This window comes from Electrophorus electricus, chromosome 17 (assembly GCF_013358815.1).
Source record: "Electrophorus electricus isolate fEleEle1 chromosome 17, fEleEle1.pri, whole genome shotgun sequence".
NCBI classification, from domain to species: Eukaryota; Metazoa; Chordata; class Actinopteri; order Gymnotiformes; family Gymnotidae; genus Electrophorus; species Electrophorus electricus.
In genome coordinates this window covers 7468887-7495324 of record NC_049551.1, presented here as the reverse complement: position 1 = coordinate 7495324, position 26438 = coordinate 7468887, and the positions used below count along the sequence as shown (strand labels likewise).

General features: G+C 42.9%; 1 protein-coding gene across 3 annotated transcripts in view; it reads right to left on the bottom strand.

Moving 5' to 3' along the window:
* Positions 1-26: 26 nt before the first annotated feature.
* The window catches only part of LOC113581173 (fibrillin-2), a 61928-nt gene continuing 35516 nt past the window's right edge, over positions 27-26438 (bottom strand). For 2 of the 3 annotated variants that reach the window (XM_027016129.2, XM_027016131.2), the window contains 31 exons: positions 25891-26013; positions 25635-25757; positions 20208-20369; positions 19976-20044; positions 19420-19545; positions 18754-18879; positions 18291-18443; positions 18051-18122; positions 17853-17978; positions 16633-16758; positions 16024-16149; positions 15745-15861; positions 14845-14973; positions 14621-14740; positions 13862-13987; positions 12990-13142; positions 12835-12900; positions 12436-12561; positions 11936-12055; positions 11581-11703; positions 11249-11380; positions 11011-11136; positions 10683-10889; positions 10409-10534; positions 10122-10244; positions 8757-8873; positions 8336-8464; positions 4686-4805; positions 3781-4012; positions 3218-3386; positions 27-3004 (listed from right to left, as the gene is read on the bottom strand). In XM_027016129.2, coding sequence (XP_026871930.2) covers positions 2630-3004; positions 3218-3386; positions 3781-4012; positions 4686-4805; positions 8336-8464; positions 8757-8873; positions 10122-10244; positions 10409-10534; positions 10683-10889; positions 11011-11136; positions 11249-11380; positions 11581-11703; positions 11936-12055; positions 12436-12561; positions 12835-12900; positions 12990-13142; positions 13862-13987; positions 14621-14740; positions 14845-14973; positions 15745-15861; positions 16024-16149; positions 16633-16758; positions 17853-17978; positions 18051-18122; positions 18291-18443; positions 18754-18879; positions 19420-19545; positions 19976-20044; positions 20208-20369; positions 25635-25757; positions 25891-26013 — 4268 coding nt within the window. In that variant the 3' untranslated portion in view covers positions 27-2629. The remainder of the gene's footprint in view (positions 3005-3217; positions 3387-3780; positions 4013-4685; positions 4806-8335; positions 8465-8756; positions 8874-10121; positions 10245-10408; positions 10535-10682; positions 10890-11010; positions 11137-11248; positions 11381-11580; positions 11704-11935; positions 12056-12435; positions 12562-12834; positions 12901-12989; positions 13143-13861; positions 13988-14620; positions 14741-14844; positions 14974-15744; positions 15862-16023; positions 16150-16632; positions 16759-17852; positions 17979-18050; positions 18123-18290; positions 18444-18753; positions 18880-19419; positions 19546-19975; positions 20045-20207; positions 20370-25634; positions 25758-25890; positions 26014-26438) is intronic. The other variant, XM_027016130.2, reaches the window with a different exon arrangement.

Genomic DNA, 26438 nt, shown 5'->3' with positions numbered 1-26438 from the left:
GATTTTCTTTTTAATCTGTACATTTCTATCTTTTATATGCCTTTTAAAGAAAAGATATTGGCAAGTGGCTGAGTTTTTCTGCTCAAGCATAAGGGTGGATCTAATTGATCTAGACAGAAGACTAATGTTTTGATATACTGTACTGTTAATTGTCACAAATGCTTTTTTCTAACATTTTAACATTTAAAGTTACCAATACTTTGTACATCTTTATTGCAATAAATAAAATAGAAACAAATTTGTCAATCCTTTTAATCAAATTTTATGGGTATAGGGTACTAATCCCCTGTATTTAAAAAGTTTTTTTGAAAAAAACCCAATTTTAATCAACGTGTAAAATTAATTTACATCATCCATTAATTCTGTTACTACTGAAATTGCTGCCGCCACTTCAAAATAATCAGTGTTGCTATAGGTGGAACAACACTGCCACCCTGTGTTGCAACAGTTCAGCACATTGTTACACTCTTGCCATGGGTGCTGACATTTCTTTAAAAGTGCTTTTAAATATAAAATTACCGGGGGGGAGTGCTGCACAATTTATTGCATGAATTGGTTTGCTCTTGCTGAGACCAATAGGTAGGTGATGGTGGCAATACGAAGCTGAGCATGCATGCAGTCAGGCACTGCTCATTTAGGTGCATTTGCTAAAACTAGCTGACCTTGCCCGTTAGGGGCATATCAGTTTGCTGAACAGCGGAGGAGGATGAAGATGCAGAACTGTGCATAGATCCTCCAGTGCTCAGAACCACTGGGCCAGCCTAAGCAGAGGAAATGATGCAAGCCATCAATATGAAGAATTCTTTGTTTTGGGCAAGAGAAAACATGAAAAGAACATTAAACGCAATAGAAACCAGATAAAATGTTTGATTTAAGACACAATTGGCAAAGGTACACAGTTCCCACAGAGTATGGCTGTATTAGAGAAAGCATACTAGGAGAACTTCCTTGTAGTGTGATTTCACGCATGCTGGCAAATTCCTTCACAACCCCTCTGAAAACCTGCAGGCATTGCTTACAAATTAGGATCAAACAGTATTAGCTGCCCCTGCGCTAACAGACTGATGTTAAGGTCTGGAAGCCTACAGGAGACCATCTCATAACTACAAAGACACACATTTAAGTAATTGGATTTTCCATACATCACCCTTTTTACTTTTTATTCTTTTAGTTTTTCTTCTTAATATCTAAATTGATTGCTTTAGAAAGCCCAACATCTGATGTAGTTATGTATTTCTCGGGTCGCTGGGATTTTTTTTCTGTAATAAATCCTGGTTATGTTCAAACTGGCTCTTAGCCCTCATCCAGCCTGTAAACAGTTTTTAGTAAAAAAAAAAAAAAAAAGGCATATCTGCATAATATATGCAGAACAATTTTGACTTTTGACATTAGCAAGTTGAACTGTAATTTAGATAATTAAAAGAACTCTTTGTACTAGTACAGTTCTGTTAAGGTACATATACTTGTCAAAATGCCACTTCATGTTAATGAAGTACAACAGAACTTTAACTGACAAAGAGCATCATGTATTTTACAGGGTACATATTGTATCGCAGCTCCCTTTCAAGCTTCATGAAGATATAGTACATAGCTTTTTGTGGTTATGCTTACATATTGCTATTTGAGTAATTGTTTACATTTGTTTTTTTTTTAAATCTGTAATGCTAATTAAACCTGAATAATAATATTGACTGACCTGATCTTTCATAATTTTCACACTTAGTTCACTATGTCTCAGTGTAGTTTTTTCATATCAACAACTTTAATGCTAATTATATTTCTACTGTGTTTTACATCAGAATGAAAGGGTGACTTTTTGGTGGAGGGAGCAGATGTTTCAAGGCCAGATGTTTTCAACTAGGGGAAAAAGTATGTGAAGGATGTTTGACAAATCGAGGACCTGCCCCAAAGCCACACGGTGTGTAAAGACAACCAACTGTTTTCCTTTCTTGGTGTTTTCAGTGATCACTTTGGTCAGCAATCACACCTTTATTGCATATTGTTACTAACTACCAAAATAGAAAAAAAAATAAATATAAAGGCAGTTTAATGAAATAACTATGTATCATATATACATATTTTTCAATCTTCACTTAGAATAATAGTATTCAGTAAAATTGTACACTTCCAAGCACACTTCCACGTTAGGTTTTAACACCAACATCTGGCAAGTGACTGTTAAGATTGTTTTAGGTGTTACAATATATCTCCACAATTGCAGTGATGACTGCAGTAGATAATACAGCTCTTTTAGAAGTGTCTTGTCCTGATGGTGATTTCTAGCTGCATGTAAATGACATCATGTCTAGAGTTGTAGCTTTTGTTTCTGGATGTCCCTCCAAAAGAGGTAAATTACACATCCATAAGCACCATGAAGAACCCATTATAAGTACACAGTAGGCCTCTGCAGTTACACTCTAGGCCTTCTGTAGACACTTGTGTGAAAAACAAATATATTATTAGCTCAGCGATACAAACCATATATAGTTAAGCTTATTACAGGTGTGTTCATGGAGGTTGACCACTGGATGTACGTGATTTTGAAGTTCAAATGGCTTATGAAGCTGATGCATAGAGAAGCTGTCAAAAAGCAGGTGCAGGTCTTTGGTATGGGCCACACAGTGGCGCTCTACTGCAGTGTGACGTGCAGCTTCATATGCAGGTTCTGGCCCAGCTCTCTCAAAAGGGAGCCTTGGTCCCGGCCGTCCTTGAACCGAGGCAGCTCTGCACTGCCGCAGAGCAGAGAGCTGGCCACCTCTAACACGTACGTCCCGGGAGAGGCATTCTTGCGTGCACAGTGCAGATAGGAGGTTCCAGTCCGCTGATGGAGCCGGAAGACCTCATCCCGGTTGCCCGCTTTGATGGAGTAGGAAATGTGGTGAGTGAGGGACCTGAGGGCAGGCACCAGCTCCAGGATGGGCTCTTCGGGCGTGCACCGGGTTATATTGAGTGTCAGGGCCAGGGGCTGCTCCATGTCCACACTGTCCAGGCTGACTGGGGCTTCCTGTGCAGAGAGAAACCAAGTACAATAACATGGGACTAAATGTTGCACTCAAAGCTGCAATCCTGGCATTCAGTTTATACGATCTTATCTCAGGCTTACGCATTCAATGTTTGATGAAATGCTACTGAAAACAAACAAATATAGTATTTTTTAGTACCTAGTAGTATGGTAGCATAGTAGTGCCTGTTATTTCAATAGATTTATTTCTCTCACCTCCTCTGGCTCTGTGTGGTTGGCTGTGCGTCTCTTCCTGCCCCCTGTCTTTTGGGGACCATTGACACGGCACTCGTAGCAGCCCTCAGGTGAGCGGTCATCCACCGCTCCAGCTCTGCCCGCAGATCCCGGCTGGCCTTTCCTAAAGCTCAGCCCTGACACACAGTGCCTACATGCGCGCACACACACACACACACACACACACACACACACACAGAAATATTCTCAACTGCCTCCACTTGCTCGTTCAGTACAGCATATTACAAGATAGAAGGTCTAGATTGTTGGCTGTTTGTGAAGTGCTTAACAAGAGAAAGAAATCACTTAAGGATTTGAAAAAAAAAAATCACTTATGGAGTTAATATAATGAACATTTATTTCATGTGAATTTTATTGCTGCTAGATCCAATCAGACATGTGTGCCTGTTATATAGAGGTATTTTACTTTCACTTTAGTGATGGTCAAGTTTTCTGAACTCTTTATTCGGAATTGAACTTGAGACCTACAAAAACTTAAGACTAACGCTGGCCGAGCACATGCAGATGCCCTCTCTGGTGCTCACCCTTGGCCCACTCTGGAGTATGCGGGAGGACACCCGCACACGTATCCACCCTGTGTGTTGGAGCAGCCATAGCTGCAGGGGTTTCCACGCGCGGCACACTCATCCACATCCTGGCAGCTACTGGAGGGCTGCTGAAAGGTGTAGCCCGAGGGACAGGCGCACTTGAAGCTGCCCAGCGTGTTGTAGCATGATGCTGAGCCACAGGCACCAGGGGTAGAGCACTCGTTCTCATCTGTAGCACAGCCAGACCGCAGATTAGGCCTCTCTGTGTAACTGCTGGGTGTGTGTGTGTGTGTGTGGGGGGGGGGTGGGGGGGTGGGGGGGTGAGTAACAGTGCTGAATGTCATTTTGTTACTGATAATAATGGAACATTTCCATTCTTGTTCCTTAGAGGGTGCTGCTGTTCTACTGCAAAAAAAATCCTTTAATCTTACATGGAGCAAATTTGGAACCAAACACTAGAGATGGCAGAAACCTATTTTATACAAAAAAAGGCATACAACATGCAGCATATAGCATGAAAAAGAAGTGGTGAGCTGAAATGTTTGTGGCTAGCCGTCTTTTGCAATAAAAGAAATTTGAAGTTTAAATTAGCGGCTTCACTTAAGCTACCCATATAAAAACACAGATGCCTTCAGCAATGGTGAGCTAGTGCCCAAGCAATCTTTATAGCATGACTTTGTTTCACATAGAATCTGTCTAATATTTGTCAGTGTACACGGAAGTATCAAATATACGCATAAATTAAATAGAAATTATATAAAATAGTGTATTATGACTATGTCCTAAATCATGATTTTATCAGCTTCAGAGCCAAACACTTTCTTCAGTCCTGAAAGCGCATACATAAATCCACATTTCATTTAGTGATTGGTTCACTTCTCTGTGGGCCTGTGCTCACTCACCCATACACTGGTTCCACTGGGAATGCTGGGTGTAGCCCTGGGGACAGCTACAGCGATACCCCCCCACCACGTTCTCGCAGCCGTACTGGCATCTGTGGCCACTGCCACACTCATCCACATCTACAGAGTGGAGACCAGCACGGAGGCAGGGATAGACAGAGCGAGGTCACCAAAAGGCATTTACCAGGATAATACTTCATTACAAGTGAATTATACAGTTACTGTTGCTGAAATGTGTCATTACAACAACAAACACAACATGGATCAACAAACATATACATGCAGCACAGAGCAAAATAACAACAAACTAAAACTAGAGAGACTTTGATTTAAAAGTCCTCCTAATCCAGCACACACACACACACACACACACACACACACACACACACAGGTTCAGTAATGTGGTAGCACGGTTTCCTTTTTCCGGTTTCTTTTCCCGCATCCCAGATTCTCTTGTGGTATCGTAAGAGAGCCCCATTAGCTTAATGAGGCTCCAAAACCCTCCTCTGGGAGCATGAGTGCCCTTTACATTCACATCCTACCACAAACGCAGCAGTTTCCATGACAAAAGACCCAGCGCTGAGGCAAACCATTAATACGAACCTGATTATCTGGCTCCAGGCAAGTTGGCAGTTTGACAGTGCGTCGGTTCCTAAAATACTTCTGGAGGATGAAAGGCCCACTCCTGCTAAACACCTCACCCCTAATCATCATTTCAGACACTAGAACAGCCATGCCCACATGTCTTCTTCTATATATTTATTACAGCAGGTAAGTGGGTGCCCAGGAAACAGCAGTGTTCAGAAGGACCTTTACTCATAAGGGTGTACTATCCTGGAGTACTATCCCAGGGCTCAGAACCATGGATTAAAAACACTTCCCACTGGATTTAAGTGACCTGTGTTTGTTAGATTAAATTCGATTAGATTGGATTCCTTCATTGTCATATAGCAGCAGAGATATTGCACAATGAAAAATATAAACTACATATATCAACTAACATTTGCTAAATTGCAGTGGGTCTGTGAACAAATAGCTCAGTTTAGGAACATAAACATACAAAGGTGCTGCTGGAATGTAACATCTGTACAGTGTGTCTATAAATATAACTGCATTGTGATGCATACAATCACATAGGTCCCTAAAGCGTCTGCCGGAGGGCAGCAGGTCAAGCAGACGACGCCCCGGGTGGAATGGCTGTGTCACTATGATGGCTGCTATACGGCGGCAGTGAAAACTGAACAAGTCCTCTGCAGAGGCAAGTGTATGCGCAACTACAATTGGCTTCTGGCCAGAGTTAGTGTGAAATGTGCAGTCCAGTAAAAAAAAAAACCTGCATACATTTTTAGGCCTGCAATAGACAGGAATGTGAAAGGGCGATCTCATGCTCCAACAACATGGGCAGACTACAGGTTTCTGTGTCTGACTGCAGAGTTTAATTTGTATTCTAGAGTGTTACTGAAACCTGTAAGTGAGGATTATGAACGTTGATGAGTACAGCTTGGAGTAAATATGCAAAAGTGAAGATTCTTAATCCACAAGCATGGCATTAGCCTACATTCCTGTGATAATGACACCCCCCTCTATGTATCAGCTAAACCAAATGACCCCTCCTATTTTAACGAAATAGAAGAATGTGTAAAAGAAGCTAAATGGTGAACGGCACACGACTTCCTTCTACTTAATCCAGACAAGACTAAGATCTTGTTACTTGGACCTAAAGCTGGGAAAAATAAAATCTCAAACCACACTCAATCTGAATGGCTGTATAGTTAATCCATCCATAAACGTAACACACCTAGGTGTCATCTTCGATTCTAATCTCTCATTGAAAGCACAGATATGTAGCGTAGTCAGAACCACTTAATATTGCCAGCTTTGAAAGATATTATGCCTAAAAGACAATCAGTAAATCATTTCCAATTAGACCAGAATGTAACAGCCAGAGATCTGACTCGAACCAGAAAACCTGAGCACACAACTCCCGTTCTCTATGCGCTGCACTGCCTACCAGTGAATTCTGTGCTGGCTATGAAATACTCCTTTGACATATGAAGCTCTAAAAGGGCTGGCCCCTCAGTATCTCAGAACTTTTTGAACACTATAACCCTCTTTTCTCCATCTTCCCATCTTATTCTCTGCCTCTGTTCCTTCTTCAAGATGTTCCTGCCTCGACACCCCAGTGCTGGATCACACACCCTACCTCAGCATTGGACCCTGATACACCTCCCATCCTTAATCTGAGCCACATCATAACTTTATTGCTTAATCTTCTAGCCAGCATTCAATGTACATTGCCAATATATGCATTTATTTGCATATATACTAATATACGTCCTTCCTCTTCCTGCCTATCTCTGAGCTATCCCTGTTCCTTTAGGTGGAATCCAACCAAGAGTGAGCCTCCCTGCCCCTGTTCCTGGACCAGGCTCTACTACCATGAGGTCGTCTGCCTTCCTGCTCACCTGTCCCTGGACCAGTCTCTGCCACCATGAGGTTGTTTGCTACTACATGCCTGATGAAGGAAACTTACCAGACCAGTTATTATATATTAAACACAATAATATCAATATAATCCCCCACTTGCTTTGATCAATATTCCTGGTTTATATATATATATTTTTTTTTTATTATTATTATTTTTTTGTTAATTTCATCCTTGTCATCATGATGTTCTCATGATGTTACAACAGATGTTGTCACAGTGCAGCTTTACAAATGTCCAAGTCCAAGCCCCCAGTGGGCAAGTCAAGGGATACAGTAGCAAGGAAAAACTTCCTAGAGTATGAAGAAGAAACCTTGAGAAGAACCAAGACTCAAAGGGGGGGGCCCATGCTCCTGTGACCGACAATGGTCACCACAGTAATAACAATTTTAAGAGAATTTTTAATTTTTTTTAATGAAAAAAAAAAGCAATTAATGTCTAGTCCAACTTTCTAGAGGTCCCAGTCTTGTCCCACGGCTGGGACCCCTTTTTGAGTCGTGGTTCCTCTCGAGTTTCTTCCCCTCAACCTGAGGAAAAACTACCTAATCACTGTCACCTTTGGCTTGCTCTATTAGGGTTTGGACTCGGACATGTGTAAAGCTGCTTTGTGACAACAGCTGTTGTAAAAAGTGCTATATAAATAAACTTTGCTTTGCTTATTAATTTAGGTGATGGGCAGATAACACTGCCGTGCTGCAGTGTGAGCAGGCCTCTAGATAAGCACAGAAGCAGCTTTAGTTCAGACTACCTTCAGGCTCTGGAATTCTCCTATTGAATTGCCCAGTCACACGCTTTTAATGCATGAGGGTGAATCCGGTTTCAGGTCTTTGAGGCAGAGTGCCGTTTTCAAGCAGGAGAAGGCTGCCAACCCAGTGTGACTGGATAGGTGTGCCAGCCTGCCAAGCACATGAGCAGCACCTTGCAGTAACGACTCACTGCCAGCCGGATGCACCCGACCTGGCCATAGCTCACGTCTGAGGTCATATGACCAACATGCTACTGTGACTTTAACAAGAGGAAAATAAGAATTGTATCTTTTTTTCTTTTCGCTGAATTGCCAAAGTTTTAAATTACACCTTTGTCAGATGTCTGACAGTCATGTATTATCTCTGAAGTATGTATCCAATTTCTTTTGACTGCCACATGCACGCACAGGCAACATTACCTTCACAACGCAGGCCTGTGGAGTCCAGGCTAAACCCTTGCTGACACTCACAGCTGAAGCTGCCTGGTGAGTTGTGACACATGCCCTTGGCCCCACACAGTGTGGGCTCTGCAGCACACTCGTTCTTGTCTGGGAGAGGACACACACACCAGCATGGTACAGGGAGGGCCACTCTCATCCGGGTATCATTCTAGTTTCTGTGTACTGTAATCCATTAATTGTCTTCAGGTGAATGCAAACAAAAATCAAAAGTTATTGGTTTCTGACAGAGGCCCAACATTTCAACTTCAGACCAGAAAGATGCAGATGTGTGTTTCTGTGTGTGTGTGTGTGTGTGTGTGTGTGTGTGTGTGTGTGTGTGTGTGTGTGTGTGTGTGTGTTTCTGTGTGAGAGAGAAAGGGAGCGAGATTGATCCACTTACCTATACAGGCAGTGTGATGTTGTGTGAACCCTGGGGGACACTTGCATGTAAAGCCACCAATGGTGTTAACACACATAAACTGGCAGTTGTGCCTCTTTGACTGACATTCATCCAAATCTACAAAAAAAGAAAACAAAATTAAACACTTTCCCTAGAGCATCTTATTGTTCTCCCTCAGATGCATATAGTGCTGTGAAAATGTGGCTATGGGTAGATTTTCCACTTTAGCACACTTTTCAGCATTGAATGTCAAGATCCCTAAACAAAGCCTAACAAAATGTATAGGAACTGGAGTAAGCAAGCAGAAAGAAAGGCTTTTTATTGTTTTGCAAGCGTGTACCGCTTGGTTTCGGTTCACAGACAGTATTTTACTGGACTTTCTGCTAGGACAAATGTCTTACTAAGGTTTGTTTGGCCCCATGTTTGTGTACTCTATGGATCCCTCTATGTGTATGCTTTGGATCCCAGTCTCGGTGTATGACACAGATGGGCTTCAGCGTCACGTCAAAGACAGATGGTCGTACTCTTAGCTCTAATAAAAATCTTTCAGGGCTGCACAAACTCCTCATTTTATGACAGGTATTCAGATTGTAATTGAGCAAATCATCCTTATAACCTTGAAAACTTGCACCAGTCTTTGAAATGTATGACCACTAACTGCAGCGGTTGGTTTTTAAAGAAATAATGCGGTCCAGTCCAGCACAGCGAATCTAGAAGCTGGTGTAATAGTAAACTTAGTGCCATATTAAATACTGGGAACAGCTGGAACACTACTGTCCACTGTAACTCCACCAAAAGAACTTGCAAGCAAATGAAAATACTTGAAAATAAGTGTCCATTAAACCAGAATGTTCAGTTAATATATTATAAATAAAAGTAAATATTGTGCATGTACTCATTGTACTGTAGATTACTACAAATATCTTACACACACTCACGCACACACACACACAAACAAAATGCCCTTTCATATGACAGAGAAGGACAAATTCTGTTCACAGGCTCCTGGGATGAAAGATTGCTCCGTTATCACTCGGCAATAACGGCTAACCACATCTCAGCGGTGTAGTGCTGCCAAATTGGAACAGTCAGCCTCACATTCTGCCTTAATTCAGATCTTCGAACAAAAATAGGGCCCAGCACAAGCATGATGGCATGACTTTTCCAAGACAACCACCTGAAAAATGCTCTGAAAAAATCGACATCCAATCAGCAATACGTAAAGTGCTATTAAACCATTCAAACTATGTTAGCATATCATTACAATTTTGATACCCATGCTAAAGGTTGCACAACACAACAGCTCCAGCACTTAATTGTTAGCAAGTCTTCTGGGGGTGGACGAGTCTTGGGAAGACACTTCACCTTTGCACGTCCTGCTGTCTTCCTGCAGGATATAGCCACGCGGACAGGAACACACATAGCTGCCCTCCGTGTTCTTACAGATGAAGTTGCATGGTTTTGGAGACATAAAACACTCATCCAAGTCTGAAGAAATGTCAGACAAATACTTGGTGAAAGGTAATCGGTAAAATATTAATAAATACTAAAGTATTTTCATGACACAGGCCAGTAGTTGAACTTCCGACAGAATGCATAAACAAAGGAAATACATCAGGGCATGTGGCTATAGGTGAGTGGAAGGGCCTTACCCACACAAGCAGTACCAGTGATGGAGGCTGTATAGCCTGGTTTACAGTGGCAACTGTAGGAGCCCATAGTGTTGATACACCTCCCATTCTTACACACATCTGGTATCACCTTACACTCATCTATATCTGTAGAGAGGAAGGTGCTATTTAGTAACTAAGATTAACCAATCTGCAATAAGCCAAGAGCAAACCAAAGATAAAGTTTAAGTAGTTGGTAACAGATTAGCTGTGATGAAGAAACTCAAAAGGAGTGTCCAGGGCGGGCGGAACACACCTGTGCCATCTGTGGCGTAGCCCGGCCCGTGCGGGCATAGCTTCCTGTACGTGGCCGTGCCGGGCAGCGGGCACAGCTCACACTGGTTACCCCAGCCATGGCCGCCATAGCAACAGCACTGGGACTTGGTGACAGGTGTGCGTCTGCTGGAGGACATCTGGCACATGGTGTGCAGCACCTCCGTGAAGCAGAAGCCCTGTCTGTAGTCTAGGGAACGTCATGAAGGTAAATGATGGAAATTAGTCCCATATGCTGGCTCACTGCTTTGTAGAAGTGATCTCATCATCTGTGTTTGTGCCAAAAAAAGCCCCAAAACAACCATGCTCACCAAGGCACTTGGTGTGTGTAGAGTCAGGCTGGAAGCCTTCTCCACACTCACACTTGTAGCTGCCTATGGTGTTCACACAGTGGCCGTTCTCACAGATCCCAGGTTTAGTGCGACACTCATCCTCATCTAAGAAGTAGGACAGCAGTGAACACAAATAAGGGACTCGCCCATGTACTTCTGTGCTTCAGTAAATCTGCACTGTGGTAGTATGCAGTGTGGTAATGAGGAACATCCTGACCTCGACACGCTTCGTCGTCTGCCCCACGCTCCATCCCGAGTGGGCACATGCACATGAATGTGCCCACCAGGTTCTTGCAATTCATGCCCCTGGCATCACAGTCGTGCAGGCCTTCCACACACTCATCCAGGTCTGCAGCGTGGAACAGTGGGACAGGGCAGCACGAAGGCGGAGAAAACATCGTGTCTAATGGCAAACTGGACAACCGGCAACATGAACTGGACTACAACCGTGAAAAGACGCAACGGTGAATGGAACCCAGTTCAGACTTTTCTTAACATGAACATGTGATCTGGAGCTTAGATGTGTGTGGAGTATAGCAGCTTCCTCACCCTGGCACATTCGACCGTCCTCTCTGAGTGTGTAGCCCGAGGGGCAGGAGCACTCGTAGCCCCCGAACGTGTTGATGCAGCGGAACGCACACAGCAAAGGATTCTGCTCACATTCATTTATATCTGTGCCAGGAACAAAAAACAGACATACACTTTAAGCCTCTCACTTCCTTCAGCCTTAGGAGAGTGCACCAAAAGATTCTTGAAGAGGTTCTTTGTGTTTTAGACTTCATGCTAAATTATTAGAGGAATTAGTCTATATTAGAGGAATGTGGAACACAAAAGAATATGAAACATTTTCTGCATATATACCTATGAGGAACAAAAGGACAGAAGAGACAGACTGGAGTTTTACCTTCACATGTCATCATGGGTCCTGGCTCAAAACCCTCCTCACAGATGCACTCGAACCCTCCCATAACATTAGTGCAGGTGCCATTACCACAGGGATTCCCCACTGCACATTCGTCAAGATCTGCGCAGACAGAGCAAGCCGATCAGAGGAGAGGTGCACCAATCCACAACCAAAGGCCGAGAAACAGCTATGGTTTAGCCTGGATTTAAATTTAGTAGTCATTATCGGTAGAACATAAGCTATATCATGCATTTTTGTCCTTGTTTTTGAATGAGCGCCAAAAAACAACAAAAAAACCTTATAGTTGGCTTTAATAAAAACTAAATAAATTTTTCTATCCCACAGAATGTCCAAACCTAGGCAGCAACAAAGAGTCTAAAGTTCCATATTAGTTCCAAGACGTGCTCGTAAACTCAACGCTTTCCACCTGCAGTTTACTAGCTAATAAACACTCAAATACTTAACACAGTTGGGAGAAAACTTGGAGAAATCGTCCTCACCGTGGCAGTTCACACCAGCGTAGTCGAGCGAGAATCCCGTGGAGCATTGGCAGCGGAAGGAACCATCCGTGTTGATGCAGTGGCCGTTGTGGCAGATGCCTGGGTTCTCCACACACTCGTCCACATCTGACAGTACAACAAGAGCATGAGAGGCAAAGAGAGGAAGCGTTCTCCGTTTCATCTGAGTCACACTCTCTGCTTGCACTCTGGATGTGATACGTTTGCAGTTACTCAGTCACTTGATGAACAGCGTTGGGAATAGCATAGAAGCATCTGAGGTCAAAGATCTGAACTGTAAGAGGTGCATGTCCTCCATGCCATTCACTCAGCAGCTCAGAGCTCCAGCGCCATCTGCTGGAAAAGGTCTGCTGGGCCCCTTTGAGAGGACCTATTCCTTACCTTCGCTCATGTCTCCAGTCCCTGGGACGAACCCGTAACCATGGGGACACAGTTGCCAGAATCCAGCTATGACCAGTGAGAGAAACAGCATGTGAGCAGAGGCTACAGTGAAGCTATTGCTGTACAGCCGTGCAGGAGAAGGAAAGAAGAGGCACCGTCTTGCTCTTTGGGGCAGAGTTCGCAGGGGTCACCCCAGCCCTCCTTAGGCATGCTACTGCAGCAACACTTGACTTTGGTGGTGTTCAGCGCCTGGGGGACGGAGCACTTGCCGTTCTCAAAGTGCGTGAAGCAGAAACTCTCCCTTGTCTCTGATTGGGCAAAGAAAAACAGTATAGTGAGCAAAAAGAATGGGGATTCATGCACACAGAACTTAGTCACACTCAGTTGGCCCCCAAACCCGGTTCGTTTCCACTCATAAAAAGTGTTTAGTAAGTGAATTTAATAAGTGAACTAGAGAGGCTGAAATGAACCTCCAGACTTGGATGCAGAGAGAAGATATTTTTTTGACAGTCTTATAAAATGTCCACTCAGATAAGATAGTAATTCACGCGGCACATTAAACATTAATAGCTGTTTACGGGCCCTATGTGCATATGCCCCTAACCCAACCAGCAGCCAATTGACTGATGCAAGTTTTACTTGATGAAACAGAACATCTTGCAGTGCATGGCACAATGTAAGCCACTGTCTTTGTGTGAGAGAGATTTCTCTCACAATAGGGCAAATTGGTTTTAGTTATCTAGACATTTACTTTAGTACTGCAGCTACATGAACAAAAGATTATTTAATGATGAACACCTTCCAACTTTTAATAAATCTGTGGCATTTACGCGTAGGTACTTATAGGTAGGTTTGCACTAGCTTGGCTATATTTGTAATACAGTTTATTTATATAGTAAATGACAGAAAAATATATGTGTGTTTGAAATGTTTGAGCATAAGTCTTAGTATTAGTTTATTATTCTCATAAAACATGGTCATGTTGATATCATTTGTTTAAATAAGAGTAACAAGTTTTGTGCATCACCATAACAACGGCGTCCACTCTCTGAGAGCACAAAGCCTGGCTTGCACACACACTCAAAGCTGCCCGGGTTGTTGAAGCAGGAGCCAAACACGCAGATGTCAGGGACTTCCTCACACTCGTTCACATCTGACAGGGACAGAAAATGGAGCAGCTAGTTGTCACAAACCAAAAGACGAGCTATTTAGACTGCTCTGTCACAGAGAAAAGCTCTCCTTCACTCCTAGTGTAAACCGAGAGAGTGAGAAAACACAAGTATTTACATGACCAAGGCACAGAAGCAGCAAAAGAGTCCAGACGGGGGGCTGGGGGGATTGTGAAGAGCACTGGGAAATGTTGAGATGCAGGATGCAGAAGCACCCGCACGCATGCGCACACGCGCCCGCATGCACAACACTTGAAGAGATGATTTAAAGAATAGTGCTTGTATGTTTACATGGTTTCAGAAGTTCATAACTGAGGCAGATAAGTCTTACAACCCAGAATGGTGTCAACAGTATTGTATAGCTTATCTGTCACCAATTCATCACTATTTTACAGAAACCGATCCCTTTATTCATTTTTAATGCTAGTCAATAGAATGGAAACAAAAAAGTCTGATTCACAGATTAAGGTCATCCATAGTTAACAGATGTAGCAAAAATGCTGAACAGTGAACACGAAAGCAAAATTTGGAACACACCAGTTCTAAGCAGAGCAAAAGTGGACACTGCTTGTGTGAAAAGGAGTGGGCATGACTGGTAGGGAAGGCGGAACACATACCGAGGCAGTGATTGTTTTCCTGAATATAACCGCCCGGACAGTCGCAACGAAACGAGCCATCCAAGTTCAGGCACTTTCCGGGTGCACACACCCCAGGCAAGACTGCGCATTCATTCACGTCTGGAGCCAGCCAGGATGGGAGAGAGAGAAAGACAGAATGCTATTTTGACATGTCCCAATGCTAACAGAAAGTGCTATGAAGTGTAACGCAGAAACATGCGTACCAACACAGGTCTTGGCATCCGAGAAGAGCTCATAGCCTTCCTTACACAGGCACTGGAAGGAACCTTCAGTGTTGATGCACTGGCCATACCTGCACAGCTTGCCGTACAGAGCTGAACATTCATCAATGTCTGGAAACAGGCAGCAGCAAAGAATGAGGGCATGTTCAAATTTTGTTAACATATTTACATATTTATGTCATTTAGCATCACAATGATATCTGTTTTACAAAATGCACCAAGCATCATGCTTTTGTGCAGGCATGTGTTTCTAAAACACCATCAAAAGGGGTTTCATTTCGTTGTGACAAATGCTTGCTGAGATTTAAAGGAAATATTGACTTCAAGTTATAAATAAGTCATGCGTGTCAATGACTCCTTCAGTTATGTATGTCCTGGCTGATCACATGACTTGTGACATCATTTACATGTAAACCCAGCTACTACAGGGGAAACAAAAAATAAAAAATAAAAAATCCTATCATCCCCTTGCATTTTTCTATCCCGTGGACAACACTATGAAAACTTTATGCACCTGCTAAGTAACATTAATTTATTATTTCTCTTTTATTTCATATAGCATGCCTCTAGAGCACCCTGAACAGCCCATTTATTTATTTTGGGTGGCTTCCTAGGGTCACAGCTAAGCCAGTTTATATACAGGCATTTAACCAGGGCACTGAAGGACCAGGCTGATGGTGTTGGTGCATTTAGATCCACTCTTGATAAAACATGAGTATGAATCTTAAAGTAAACTAATTTCTGGAATTGATGCAATTAATTCTTATGCCTTTGACAAAAAGAATATTCTGTTCTCTTCAACAATTGCCTAATAACTGCAAATGCTTTGGACAGAATTTACACAGACGCATGTAGGCAACCTTTGCAGAAAATTCCTCTTACCTGCGCACTGGTTATTAAGGTCAAGCTCAAAGCCAGGGTGACAGAAGCAGTTATAGGATCCCACGGTGTTCTTACATGTGCCATTCTTACAGGGCTGATGCAAACACTCATCAACGTCTGCAGACGGGACACAAACAGTGTAATTTCTTTCAAAGACCGCCAACAGCTTTACATTCAGCTAATGTCATTTTTGCTTAGGTCTCCAAGATCACAGTACCAACTATTAGGGAAGACTTGTTATGGAATATCACAGACATGAAATAGGAGTGTGGGTATTACCCATGCACATCTTGTGGTCGGGGGTTGCCTTGAAACCTTCATAGCACACACACATATAGCCCCCCTGGATGTCCCTACAGTTACCATGTCTGCAGAGGTTGGGGATCTCGAAACACTCGTTGCGGTCTGCCCATCAGCATTTTGATGCACAGCATGTGTGTGTTGGGAGAGAAAGGCAATAAATTGAAGAACACAGCAACAGGAGAAGCTGGGAAAATGTGGTGGTGATGGTGGAGGGGGGGTTTGGGTTGGGTTGGGTTGGGTTGGGACACACCTAACTACAAGGTCTTCTGAATACAAAGAAAACGTGCTTTCAGTGAAGTACACCACTTAGTTTGAGAGTGACACTATGTTAATATATGCTAAATGTAAGTTAATTCAAGAGCTCCATAACAATCCATAACACAGACACAGTCATAACGCTGGATTACACAATATAGCAGATATTAGAGTCCACTTTAAATAGCAATCAAATGTGATTGTGTAAACGCAATCTATAGTATCATAAGGTACTAGCTATTTGAAATTTAAATAGCTGACTAATTACTATGTGAACAAGCTATAAGATGTGCACTGGTGTGCTGGACGTTGGTGCTGAGGTGGGCTCACTTAAGCAGGCTCCAAAGCGTGAAAGCTGGAAACCCTCGGAGCATTCACACCGATAGCTGCCTGGACTGTTGATGCAGTCTGCATTCCTCTGGCACACAAATTCAGAATCGCTGCACTCATCAATGTCTGCAGTACAAACACACACACCAGCGCACCCACATAAAACAACGCAAACAAACAAACACAGAGCCTACCAAAACATCCACAGAATAATTAAAACATTCAGAAACCGTAAAACTGTAAATAGCTCCATGTGAATTCTGCATAAGGTGGAGCAAGCAACATCACGACACACAGCGCAAAATCCACTCTGCTGGTTGTTTATGTTTATACTGCATGTGTGTGTGTGTGTGTGTGTGTGTGTGTGTGTGTTTGTGTGTGTGTGTGTGTGCGTGCTATGCTTGTGTCTTATGGGCCTCTGTGGTTAGTTTTTCTCACAGTCCCATTCCCCCCAGCTCCCCACTAAAGAGTGGTAATTGTTTTACTTTGCACTGGGCTCCCGGGAGAGGCCCAACCGTCATCAGCTCACTGTGTGCACAACAGCTCTCCTTCCAAGCCCCAACCAAAGACTCCCGCAAACAGTCTGGAGACACTTGAAAGGGGAAACTGATGGCATTTCCCACCATCCTGGGCCAGGACCAACTGTGCTACAACCACGAGTGGGCCTCAGAAAATATTGGGTTAGGGCTTGGTGAGCACAAGCTGAATGTAGATAGAGCACTGCACTGCCAGCCCAGTAAAACAGAATATAAAAATACACCACAAGCTAATATTTGTGTGTGTGTGTGTGTGTGTGTGTGTGGGGGGGGGTGCTCATAGTGCTCCTGCCCTTACACAGCCATTGTTCCAGATGGTTACAAAGTTATGACTTACCACCCACCAAGGCTACGTGCTCTGTGTTTAAATTACAGTTGACTGTGTGACAGAAGGCCAGTGAGCATAGCCACATGTGATAAATCAACATGATCAGATTGGGCCTTCAAGTTTATGTTATGTTAAAGAGTACTCTCAAGCAAACATCTGGTCTCATTCATACACAAAATAAAAGATCATTTCATTTTATTACCAGGAATAATGCTTATTTTTATTTGTGTTGCTTGAGATGGTGCTTGCTGCCCTACAAAATACCGTTATAGAGTGGAAAAATGCCATTATAGGGTGGAAAAAACTTGATTCATAAGGCCGAACTGTTCTTTAAAATGTTAAGCAAGGATACAAACCTTCACATATGAGTAGAACATCATTGTAGCTGAATCCTCTCGGACATTCACAGCGATAACTTCCCAGCTGGTTGATACACACACCACTGGCACAGAGACCTGGGATCTCTCTACATTCATCAATATCTAAACATAAGCAAATCAGTTAAACTTCCTAAAAATCCCTGTATGAAATTAAATGTCCCTGACTTGTCTTACCAACTGGTTTTCCGGTTTCTATGTCAATTTCAAACCCCGGCAAAATGTTTCCACAAAGAGTTCGAAATCCCTCTGTGGATAAAACAGTGGAAATTTCAGTCCTCAATGTATGTTTCTCTAGTGTGTGTGTGTGTGTGTGTGTGTGTGTGTGTGTGTGTGTGTGTGAGTGCACACGTGTGTAGGGGGGGGACAGGTGTGTCTCTTAACACGTCATGTGGACTGGGTGCTGGCTGGACTCACCAGTGCCTGGTCTAGGACATGCCTGGCAGGGGTTATTCCAAGCTTTGCCCATGTTGTAGGCACAGCAGCAGATTCGGTGTGTGGTGTTGAAGGCCAGCTCCTTCTCACACCTGGTGCCATTGTAGTTGCGAAAGCACAGGCTTTTCCTCATGTCTAAATAAACAAACAAACAAACTAAATAAAACCATACAACATACATTCGTGTACCAAAGTGTACACCAGGTGGTAAATTCATCTTCATGTGGCTCAGGGAAATACAAAAGCACAGAACATTATAAAGCACCGAGCAGCAATCATGGGTGCTGTGAACCATGACACAGATGAAATTCTAGAGCTTCTAAGAGTTTGTGTGGCTGTACTACTCAGGAAGAAATGGGATAATAAAGTTGTCAAGCTGGTTAGGCAAAAGGAAAATGCTCAACCATCTATTTCACATCACTTATAAATGCACTTTGCTACACACCCATGCAGTTATTGCCTCCATTGACTGGCATGTACTCCAGTGGACAGACGCAAGTGTAGTTGCCCAGTGTGTTGTAGCATGTGCCAGGGCCGCAGATGCCGGGATTCACTAGACACTCATCAATATCTGAAAAAGCAATAATGCTGGAGTAAATATTGATGGTTTTAAGTTTTTAGTTTTAAACTCAGTTCCCAATAGCAACGTTCACATGGACTTTTGAATATACATCATCCCACAAATGGATGCAAATAGTTGACAGTTAACACAGGCTGGATAGAGCTGGAATTCTGCTAATGTTTGGACAATGCAACTAAAATAAATGTGAACAATGAGGTGCAGAAGATCTACATGGAACATATCCCTAAGCTTGGACTTGGAACTGCAAACATATTCGCTTGCTTTCTCTGACTTATAACAGCCAAGTTCCATGAGAGCACAAAGAAAAATAAAAAACATGTCAGCTTGGGGACTACACTGACTGCAGTTCAATATTGCTGATTAAATGCGCCGCTAAATCAGAACAATATGACTACACTGTGCTGCAGTTCCTTTTCCTATTCTTAACTGTAATTTTGCATGAGGCAATGTTTCAAACAAATTTCCCTGACTTAATTCTCACTGAGCATCCTCTCTTCTCTCTTTCCCCAGGGCAGCATCCTGACTCACCCTCACAGATGCGGCTGTGCATGTTGAGGTGGTAGCCATCCGGGCACTCACACTGGAAGCTGCCAAAGGTGTTGACACAATTCCCACCCTGGCATAAGCCGGGAAGCTCCTGGCACTCATCGATGTCTGGGAGCAGAAGGAGATGGATCAGAATCCCTCAGAGCTGGCAGACATGTCCACAGCATGCCAGCCATGCTAAACAAGAGTTCAAAAGACCACCTCAGGTTTGATCAGAGGTTTCAAATGAAAACACCTCTAGAATGTTACCTCATGCTACTAAAATAAAGTTATTTGCATAGGATTTTGCTGTGGCTATGCTACTCACCATACCATAACTATATCACCATTTAAGACAATGCAAACTGTAAATATGGTCACTTATGTTTAGATTTACCACAGCTATGGTCTGATACTGTGAAACACCAAAATGAACTGACGAGATGCTACAAAGACTTTCAGTGAAATCAAATCAAGCACATACCAGATTTATACAGATAATAATGGCATCTAATGTGGAGGGGAAAAAACCAAACTGCTGTGGTGTTAGAAATGTTACCCTCCAGGATGATTGTAATTGGATTGGGCCTGAATCCCTCTCCCCCGGGACAAAGTGTGTTGTAATCCGCTACAAACACAAGGTACAGTTGTGAGGAACAGTGTCTCTGTTCATTTACCATCTAGGTTAAAAAAACAGGCTTAGGTGTATGCCTAATATAACCTTACTTAAAAATAGAAAATATTAAACTTTCAAAATGTGTAACAGGAGCGTAATGGTTCCAAGGGCTCACAGGTGTTGACAGAAGGGCAGGGTTCACAGGGGGTTCCCCAGGCTTGGCCCTGGGAACAACAACAGGAGGAGCGACTGACTCCAAAGCCCACCTCCACGCTGCAGGCCAGCACCCCCCACCCACGGACTCCCACCTCCAAGAAGCAGTTCCCCACTCGTGGGTCTGAAATAGTAGGACAGCGAGAGACAAAAAGAGAAAACATATACCAAAGTGCTTTATTATTTATCTTGCATCTGAGCCAAACAAGACACAAAAATAATTTTTTTCTTCTGTCTGCTACCGCAGGATAGCGGTCAATAGGAGGAAAGTAGTTTATTCAATTCAAGATATAAGTAAAATGGAGTGAAATAGACAAAGCGATGCAAATATAAATGAAATAAAAGAAACAATCAGAAGAAAATATGGTAGTGGTTATCTCTACACCCGATGGCCCTTACCACTTAATGGGTAGACATCTCTCATTCACTACCCTGCTAGTTAGTGTAGAATCCACGAGCATGAGCATCAGTATAGCCAATCCTTGGACATCGAATTAGTAGCCATTATATTCCGATACCGACTTGACATACATTTCTCACAAAAGCAAATGTAAGGCGCGCGAGTGACATCACACCAATATCAACTTAAAACCAAAATGTAAAAATAAAAGCCTACATGGTTAAATACAAATTAATTAAATGAAATAAATTTTACCACTCGGCTACATTCTCCCATGCTTACTGTCTACGTCCTCGGTGACTTAGTACATATTCTTAACCTCTTTCCCAACTTCTGGTACATCACCTAGGGGTCTCAATGTAGGCCTGGCATCACACTCCACATCTACTGGCTCTGTACAGTCCCCATCAAACTGGTCAGACCCAGAGGGTTCTGGTATAGGCTCAACATCACACTCATCACTTAGTGGCTCTGCACAGTCGGCTGCAGCCTGATTAGAGTGAGAAGGTTCTGACCCACACTCTACATATGCGCCTCCAAATGCAATAGGTTCCATGTTTAACTCTTCTCTTTCTCCCAGCTTGGGATAATGTCCTGTCCCAAGTACCAAACACTCTGGCCCAGACAGGTCCGACACAGGTTCTTCAGGAAGAGACTACACACTGGATATTAGGTGTGACTCAATTTATTCTCAGGCACAGCAACCAGGTGTACACAAGGACGCAAATCTACCCTATGTACCCTCATAAGAGACCCACCTTCTACAGGCTCAACAGCATGTGTAATGCCCTGAATCTCCACCACCCTGTAGACTGTAGGACCCCAGGAATCTTGGATCTAATTTCTACCTATAGGTCTATGGCGCAGATAGACACGCTGACCGACCTTGACAGACAGACAATACACCTTGTCACTAAACTATGATATTCTTTCAACTGCCTTGTGCTCTATATACTCCTTGGCTTTTTCATGGGATTCTCTCAGTCTCTCTTGGTGAACAGCTACCCAGTCATATTTTTTGTCTGCCACCCTTTCTTGACCTAGCAGAGCGTCTACTGGGAGATGAAGTTCTGCTCCAAAAAGTAAGTAGTACAGTGAGTATCGCAATGTAGCATGAGGTGTAATATTATAGGGTCATAAACAAGTTCTGAGAGATGCTCTGGCCAACAGCATTTCCTTTCAGGGCTAAGAGTGTGTAGCAAATCATGGTGCATTCTATTGAAATGTTCACGCTGCAAATTCCCTTGTGGGCAATATGGCGTGCTTTGTGTTTTCTTCACTCCATAAAGCCTACACAACTCAGCAATCAGATCACTTTCAAAATTTCTACCCTGATCAGAGTGCAATCTCTTTGGTACCCCGTACTTCCTAGACCCCTCTTTGAGGAGGATTTTTGCTGTGGTTCCTGCCTTCTGATCCTTAGTAGGTAAGCCCAGAGTGAATCTGGTGAACATGTCAGTTACTACCAACATGTTCTCCTGCGTGACGCTGGTCTGAGAACTGTAAAGTCAACTGCTATGACTTCAAGAGGGCGTAAAGCTAAGAAAGACTTCATAGGGGGCTGTGTCCTGGGCTGGGACATCTTGGTTAATATACACCTTTGGCATTTTTTCATCCATAGCTCAGTATCATGGTACATACCCACCCAGAAGCATCTAGGTTTTAGTGGCATTAATGTACACTCAATCCCTCGATGTCCCATGTTATCATGAACGCTCTTCAGTACGGCTGCTTTCAAACACGTAGGCAAAAGCAACTGCTGCACTCACCATGGCGAGGATCAACAACAACAGGGTATAGTAACCCTTCTCTTTCTTGGATGTGCCTCCACTGCTTTAGCAAACACTTCACTGGTCTAGACAGAGAAGAGTTTTCCTGATTACTGGGCTTTCTCTATCTATCCCAAAAACTCAGAAAAACAATCAGTGTAGGGTCCGTGTCTTGGAAAGTAGCAAGCTCTGTCCTAGTGTAACAAGGGAAATTAGAGGTATTGTCCTGCGGACCACTTCCTTCATTGATCAATCCAGACCCTAAAGCCTGAATCTAACCTTGCAGCACTTGATTCCCGCTTCTATTACTTCAGAATCTAGGGGAGTTCCCCTATCCACCACATTACATATAGCAACACATCCATCATACTCCTCATCTTTGTTACCATCAGGCTCCCCTGTTAGCGGCTGCCCAGAGAGGGCATCTGCTGCTGTGTTGCATCTCCCTGGGTGATATTTAACTTCAATATCAAATACAGCTAATTGAGCTATCCTACAGAGGCTTGTTATCTGTATAGACAACAAACTTAGCTTCTAAAAGATATCTTCTAAATTTCTCAGTGATGGCCCATTTAAGAGCAAGCAGTTCAAATTTCATACTGCTATAATTTCTCTCTGCATTATGAAGCCTTCTACTGGCATATGCTATAACCCTTTTGCAATCACCCACAAGCTGGTAGAGCACCGCACCTAATCCATGGCTACTATCAGTCTCTATGATGAATTTTAACAATTCAAATGATGCTTGGCATTCATATTCAACAAGAAAGAGAAAAACTTCTTCACCGTGCTTGGAACTTTCAATTATTTGCCTGCTTCAACCTTGCCAGGATCTGTACCAATGCCTTTGGCTAGTATCTCATGGCCCAGGAAACAAGAAAGAGAAAAACTTCTTCACCGTGCTTGGAACTTTCAATTATTTGCCTGCTTCAACCTTGCCAGGATCTGTACCAATGCCTTTGGCTAGTATCTCATGGCCCAGGAAACAAACCTCCTGTAAAAAATTACACCTTTCAAGCTTCACTTTAAGACCTGTCTTTTTCAGCCAGGTCAGTACAATCTGGAGCCTCTCCATGTGCTCATCGAATGTCTGAGAGTATACCAGCATGTCATCCAAATATATTTAACATAATCCTGAAAACTAGGTCATTCATTTTGGACTGCATCAGACGCTGGAATGTTGAAGGACCATTACAAACCCGAAAGGGCATCCTTTTATACTGGTAAGTTCCAAAGGGAGTGGTAAATGTCATTTTATGCCTGTCCCATCCATGAACCGCAACCTGATGATAACTGCTAGCAAAGTCTATTGTTGAGAAAAACTTGGCTCCTCACAATGCATCAAAGCTTTCATCTATTCTTGGTAGAGGAAAAACATCATGTTTGGTCTTTGCGTTTAGTCACCTGTAGTCTATGCAGAGCCTTAGACTACCATCAGACTTCCTGACCAAGACAATAGGTGAAGCATATGCACTAGTGCTTTCCTCAATCAAAAGTTCAAAAGTTTCAAAAGTTTAGAGATGTGCTTTCTAATTTCCCAGTGAGTAAACATGTAGCTCTGGCCCACCTACAACTGGGCAAGTCTCAACAGCACATTCCAATAGTCTGCTACAGCTAGATTGTGTGCAGGGAGAACCTATGGTCTGCTTTCGCACCGCACTGTCAAGGGCAGCTGAACTGTGGGAGGTGGATTAGATGGCTCTTTTTTCCATGGACACACTTCTAGGTAATATGACCTACATCATTGCATTTATAACATATGGGCTGACCATCATCAGTGAACCTAATCTTTGTGTTCAGCCTATGTGTAGCTGCTGACTCAGTCTTAGGCCTGGGTGGGCTGAGTTCTTTGACCACTTTAGTCAACTCAATAATATCCTTACCCTGCTCAGTCAACATCTTAAGAACATCCTCTAAAATTACAGTGTGCTTGGCTAGCAAGTCAATGGCAGAACACCTCGCTTCCGACAGATCTTCACACATTGCACCCCTATTCCTACTCCCCTTAGCACACAGCCTGAGGTCCTCCAAAGACCATATAATGGCTTGGCTTCATCCCTTACTTCAATGAAAGCTAACTGTGGCTTCTCTCTAACAAGTTTACCTATCTCTCTCCTAAGGCTTGCATCCCTCAGCCCTTCAATGAACTGGTCTCTGATAGTCTCTGATGCTGCCTCAATATAGAACTCAGTAGCTGGAACAGTGCATGAGAATACGCATGAAGGTCTTCACCCTATACCTGTTTACAACCATAGAAAGTGTGTAATAATTGAGACACAATGCGCTTTTCTCTAAAAGCTGCTCTCAAATACAAAAAGAGGTCAATAATGCAGATGGCCTCTTCCCCATCTGTAACCTGACTTCCTCCAAGGCTGCTCCTCTTAAAAGTGAGAGTACATACTCTGACTCATCCTCAAGGGGTTGATCCCTGGCCCGCAACACCCTCTCTACCTCTTCAATAAACTCATCAATGGCCCTCCCATTCTTACTCAATTCCCCATGTGTCTTTCCCTTGGTACATAGATATAAGACCTGGTTGATCCATTACTTAAACTGGCAATGGCTTCCATAGCTTCCTCATGCTTCCTACTGAGTTCCTGAAATTGCTGCTGAATGTCCCCATACTACTCTTAATTTAGGCCAGGAGCTACTTCATCCACCTCACACATTTTTTCAGCATTTATGCTCCAATACTCATTTCTAGGGATTGAGCCTTTCAGTCCATGAAATCTGAAGGATATTGCACACAAGCCACTACCATCTCTGTGGAAGCTGTTGACAGGAGATCTGCTGAAGCTATGAGCGCTGCACTCAAGTCCAAAAGCCCCATTGTTGTGGATGTCCAGATGAAAGTCTTTCCTATGGAGAGCTCTACTCTGGACTCCACCAGTACCAACCTGCACCACTACCGTATTCTGTGAAATAGACTAAACTATGCACTACTAAGCAATGCAAATATACATGAAATAAAAGAAGCAATCAGAAAAAAAAAATACGGTAGTGGTTATTGCTACACCCGATGGCCCTTACCACTTACTGAGTAGACATCTGCTGCAATAAAAGCTGCAATGTCAAAATAAAAGCCTATATTGTTAAATACAAATTAATTAAATGAAAATACATTTTACCACTCGGCTACATTTAGTCATAACATTTTCACATAATCTACATGACCAACATGTCAAACTACAGCAGGAACAGCAGTAAATATTATACTCACCAACACAACCAACACCGGTTGGGTTGAGTTCAAAGTCTATGGGGCAGTTACATTCATAAGAGCCTGGTGTGTTCACACAGTGTCCGTTCACGCAGTTTATGGGGTCCAAGCACTCATTAACATCTACACAAAAACAACCAAATCACAACCAAAGCAATCAGTCTGAGACACAGAGCATTTTAGATAAGATCATTTTGAATTAATTCCTGATCCAATGCTACAGTGCTTCTATATGTTAAAGTAGTATGTAGTGTACCTGTACAGTTACCCCCCGATCTATCCAGCTCATAGCCCTCTTCACAGACACAGCGGAACATTCCAGGGAGGTTTTTACATGTGCCAAACACACAGATGTTCTGAAAGGAACACTCATCAACATCTGCAACAAATGACAAATATTTGCGTAATGCAGTGATACTATTATAAAGAAACTTTCACCATCATCAGCTCATCAGGAGAACAGAACTGGAACTGTGTATCATTTAGAACTATTATAGAAAAGTTTGGACTGAGGAAAATTAGTTTTTAGGAATAACAGGAGAGTTTTTGTACACTGTACCACTGTACACTTCCTCTATGGAGGACGCTAACAAATGAACAGAAATTGTTCTTTCATGCAGTGAAATAGCATCATATAGTTTCCCATGACACAATGCTGCACTATTCTTCTCCTTTTTACTGAGTACTTGTTAAGTATTAAGAGAAACGTTCATAGAAACCAATTCAGTGCTCTTGCAAAAATAAAAAAAATAAATAAAATGAATTTATGGGTGTGGTATGCGTGTGAGTTCATGTATGTGTGTG